This window comes from Euphorbia lathyris, chromosome 2, assembly GCF_963576675.1.
Source record: "Euphorbia lathyris chromosome 2, ddEupLath1.1, whole genome shotgun sequence".
Classification (NCBI taxonomy): domain Eukaryota; kingdom Viridiplantae; phylum Streptophyta; class Magnoliopsida; order Malpighiales; family Euphorbiaceae; genus Euphorbia; species Euphorbia lathyris.
This window is the reverse complement of record NC_088911.1, coordinates 84447117-84451813: the sequence shown is the minus strand read 5'-3', so window position 1 is coordinate 84451813 and position 4697 is coordinate 84447117. Positions and strand designations below refer to the sequence as shown.

The 4697-nt window shown below is 30.5% G+C and overlaps 1 protein-coding gene across 1 annotated transcript; it reads left to right on the top strand.

Annotated features, from left to right (window-relative positions):
• The first annotated feature begins 2446 nt into the window (after positions 1-2446).
• LOC136218786 (epidermis-specific secreted glycoprotein EP1-like) lies at positions 2447-4010 on the top strand. Its single transcript, XM_066005891.1, has one exon. The coding sequence runs from the start codon at positions 2535-2537 to the stop codon at positions 3825-3827; it is 1293 nt and encodes a 430-aa protein (XP_065861963.1). The 5' UTR covers positions 2447-2534; the 3' UTR covers positions 3828-4010.
• The last annotated feature ends 687 nt before the right edge of the window (positions 4011-4697 follow it).

Here is a 4697-nt window from a genome sequence, read left to right as displayed (position 1 = left end):
TTTCCAGAGAAAATATTAAACTCTACGGTTATATAAACCTAACCAAACGCTACATTTCTTGCGGTTTGGAGTAAAACGCTAAATACTCATCCGAAAAACTGAAACAAACACTCTCTTAATACATCATTTGTCCTATGAACTTGTCCAAAAAACTTGATTATTCTTTGACCTTTCAAAGTGTCCCGATAGCCTTCTGAACTTACATAAAATGTTCATTTAGCTCCCTGATTGATCACTTAGTTGCAAAAAAAGTAAGTTAAATGCAGAATATGTATTACACGCGTCTTAAAAAAAGAAAAATGACCAAGATCGGAGTATACGGTTCTAATATTAGAGAAGACAATCTTTATAGTTGAGCAAGTAGTAACTTTCTTTTTAATCTATTTTTGAATTATGTAACAACTTGTATAAAATGCGTGGAATATTCCACATTTAATTTACAATCAATTGATAAATTAATTATATTTTAATGTAAATTTAAAGATTTAATTGAACATTTTATTTAAATTGAGAAAAATATAGGGAACTAAAACTTTTTGGATAAGTTGAGATTATAATAATCTGTGTAAGGTGTATATCAGATGTTTATGGTATTAGAGATGCTCTGATTCTTTTAAAAATTGTCAAAATATGTGTATTATTTATTTGAAGTTTGAAAGGTACGGCAAAATGGACCAAAAAAGAGCCTGCCTGCCTGTCAAGTTTCCGCGGCGCAGCCGTACTTGAACGAATGTGTTTTATTTTCTGTATTCGGACATACAATATCGTCCATCTCTCACCATTCATGTTTTCTAAACTTGGAATTTCCTCCATTAATCTCATAGATGGAGGGACATTATTAATATGTAATGGAACGCTTCTGTACCATATAAAATCTTTGTACACCAACTTGCTTTTCTTTAATAATTATTTAATTAATGCTGCTGACTCCGACTCACAGCTAATATTATGCCATTTCCTTTTTTGTTTGTCTTGATCTATTTTTAAAATCTAATTAAATTTCTCACTCTAATAAACAAACAACTAATAATTCAATATAACTTAACTTATCCGGTGACTTATAATAAATAAAGAATCATATACTGTAATTGAATACAACTTTGAAGGAGCTTCTTATCAATATTGAATATGATTGGAATGGTTAACTAGTTGAAGTCGTTTAATTTGCATATTAAGTTCGAATCTTAATGTACGTATAAAATTTTAATTGGAAAATGATTCACTTAAAAAGTACCTAACAAACATTAAACTAATAAATCAGATAAATTATAAAAAAACGTGATCGAATTTAAAGAAAAAACATTAAATAATTAAGAAAAGAAACTTAAAAAATTCAATCGGAAGAAAAACTATTAAGATTCATTGTAATGGTTAGTAACTAATTTATGTGGTCAAATCTAACCAGTGGCGGAATTAGGACTCCCAATAAGTGGGAGCTATTCAGATCACCATCTAAGCGTTGTCCAAATAATCTAGGAACTTTTCAAACGCTTCAGATATTATATAGACGTCTAAAAAATGTATAAGACATAAAAAAATATCGAGAGAATCTAATTAGAAAAAAACGAAATGAATTTTTAATTTTGAACAACTAAGCAATCTATGAAGCCATTTTAGATTTATATTTGAAATATTACAAATGATTATGACATTTCCATTCCATATACATTATGGGGTTGGAGTTATCCTAATAATGGTCAAATTCCATGGATCATTTAAAGTTGAAAGCTCCCCTAAAACATACCAACTTTAAAATAAAGCCATTCGGCTGCGCAGCCATTGTTTCTAGAACATATTTTTATCAACAATCATATCTTGTATTATGTTTAGAGTTGGAACATGAGATACAATAAATTTTTTACAACCATTCAAACGGTTTTTTAATTATGTTCATACGTTAAAATTTAAGAGGAGAATAATAGTATTTTAGTGGCTTATCAAATTATTAAAAAAATTTCTGTTTTTTCTATTATGAAAGGTTTTTTAGTGCTATTTATTTTATTCATTAATAAAACTCATTATTAATAAATAAAAAAAATAATAAATAAAAAGTTCATAAAAAGAATATTATTGAAGAAAATATATATTAATCGCTTTAAATTACTAAAAGTAATTTTTATATTATTTCTAGATGCTCTTCATGATTAATAATAGTGCATCCCACCTTTTTCTCCTAATAATAATAATAATAATGGTTTAAAAAAAAATATAATATAGTAATAATAAGAAGAAGACTCACAGCTCATCTTATCCATTTATTTATTTCTTTTGAAAGCGAATATCCATTTCTTTATTCTTCTCTTCTTTTCTTTATGTTATTTTGTATATTTAAATCTTTAACTACCCACATGTACAAGTAATCTAAATTCTAAACAAAGAATCAAACAATAAACAAATTAGAAAATACAATCTTTATGGTCAATTTTCTATATTAAAAAACTCCTTTGCTCAAATTAATCAGATCCCTTTTCCGACAAAAATGACTATAAAAGGAGATATGAGACCAGAGGTTTAACATCACTCCAATAACAAAAATGGAAAAACCATCTTCTTCTCTACTTTCCCTCTACTTAATTTTATCCACCATTTCCATTTCCTACATTGTTCAAGCTTCAGTTCCCCCATCTGCAACTTTCAAATATGTAAACGAAGGAGATTTCGGAGACTACATTGTCGAGTACGACGCTAATTATCGAGCCTTATCCCCATTCGCTCAGCCATTCCAGCTCTGCTTCTACAACACTACCCCTAACGCATTCACTCTTGCTATTCGTATGGGCACTGTCAGATCCGAATCTCTCATGCGTTGGGTTTGGGAAGCCAATCGCGGCAAACCTGTTCGAGAAAATGCCACACTCACCTTTTCCACCGACGGAAACCTCGTCTTGGCTGACGCCGACGGCACTATTGCTTGGCAAACTAACACTGCTAACAAAGGTGTAGTTGGTTTCAATTTACTCTCAAATGGTAACATGGTTCTTCATGATTCTAAGGGTCAATTTGTTTGGCAAAGTTTTGATTCTCCAACTGATACTCTTTTAGTTGGTCAGTCTCTTAAAATTGATGCTGTAAATAAGCTTGTGAGCAGGGCTTCTGAGAAGCTAAATGTTGATGGTGCATATAGTTTAGTGATGGAGGATAAGACTTTATCTTTGTATTATAAAAGTCCATATGCTACTAAACCTTTGCTTTACTTTGCATTTAATGACTTGGTCAGTGTAACCAAGGGTCCTTTAAAGCATGTTACTTTTGGGCCTGAATTGTCAATGGAATACCAGGGAGCAGAGAATTTTGGGGGAACTGTTACTTTTAGAAGACCTAAGTATAATTCCACATTGACATATTTTAGATTAGAAATGGATGGGAACATTAGATTTCATACTTATGAAGATAATGCAGATTGGAGTGCTTGGCAGGTCACTTATACTTTGCTTGATAGAAATTCATGGGAAACTGAATGTCAGCTCCCTGAAAGATGTGGAAACTTTGGTCTATGTGAAAATGATCAATGTGTTGCTTGTCCTTCGCCTAAAGGATTGTTGGGTTGGAGTAAGGATTGCCAGCCACCAAAGCTAACATCTTGTGGGGTGAGTGATTTTAGTTATTATAAACTTGAAGGTGTTGATCATTTTATGATAAAGTATACTAGTGGAAATGGACCTGTAAAGCAGGAAGCTTGTAGCACCAAATGCACAAAGGATTGCAAGTGTTTGGGTTATTTCTATCATACCCAATCTTCCAGGTGCTTGATTTCTTATGATCTCAAGACCTTGACTAAAGTTGCCAATTCTACGCATTTGGCCTACATCAAGACACCAAACAAGTAAACTGTGTTTGTTTTGATTTGTAATTTGTGTAACAATTTTAAAAAGAGGAAATCCTTCTCTTTTCTTTAATGTTGTATTATCATCCTTTGCTATTTCTTATGATTTTGTAACCCTCCTTTCTTCCATTGCTTGTATTGATATTACATAAGGGAAACAATAAAGTAAGTTCACTATTTTTAGCAATTGCCCCTGTATGCAAATTATTTATTTCTTACCATCTGATTAAAACATATTAAATATGGTCTCTCAACTTGAAAATCCAAATCTATTATTAATATATAATGTAGTGCAAATGTATTTTTAATAATAAAGATAACCTTACTTTCCAAACAATTGTGATTAGCTTTATAAAGGATGAAAGTATAAAAGTTCATATTTAGTACTTACAAACAGTTTAACTAAATGCAAAATTTGATTGAAAACGAAAACAAATACGATAAATTGCTAAAAACATTGAAAGTTTTGAGTTAAAAAAGCTATCTAAAACAGGGGCGGAACTAGGGGGGGGAGGGGGTTGGCCGGGGCTCGAGCCCCGGCTGCCCGCCTGAGAATTGAGAAAAAAAAAATTTAGTAACGGTGTCTCGTAATATTTTGGAGAGAATTATATTGACTTTATGTAGTACTATTTCAACATATAAAGGTAGATGAGATGGTTAAGTATGCTTGCTTTTATTTAAGAGGTCATGTGTTTGATTCCCTTTAGTCTCATTTTTTTTTAAAATTTTTTTATTTATTTTAATTTTATTTTTCAATAATTATAAAAACATGTTACCATTATTAATTTAAATGAACTCTTTATTTTTATTTTTATTTTCATAACACTTTTGAATTCATTTTTAATATGTCTTTACAAAAAAAAATAAACATATT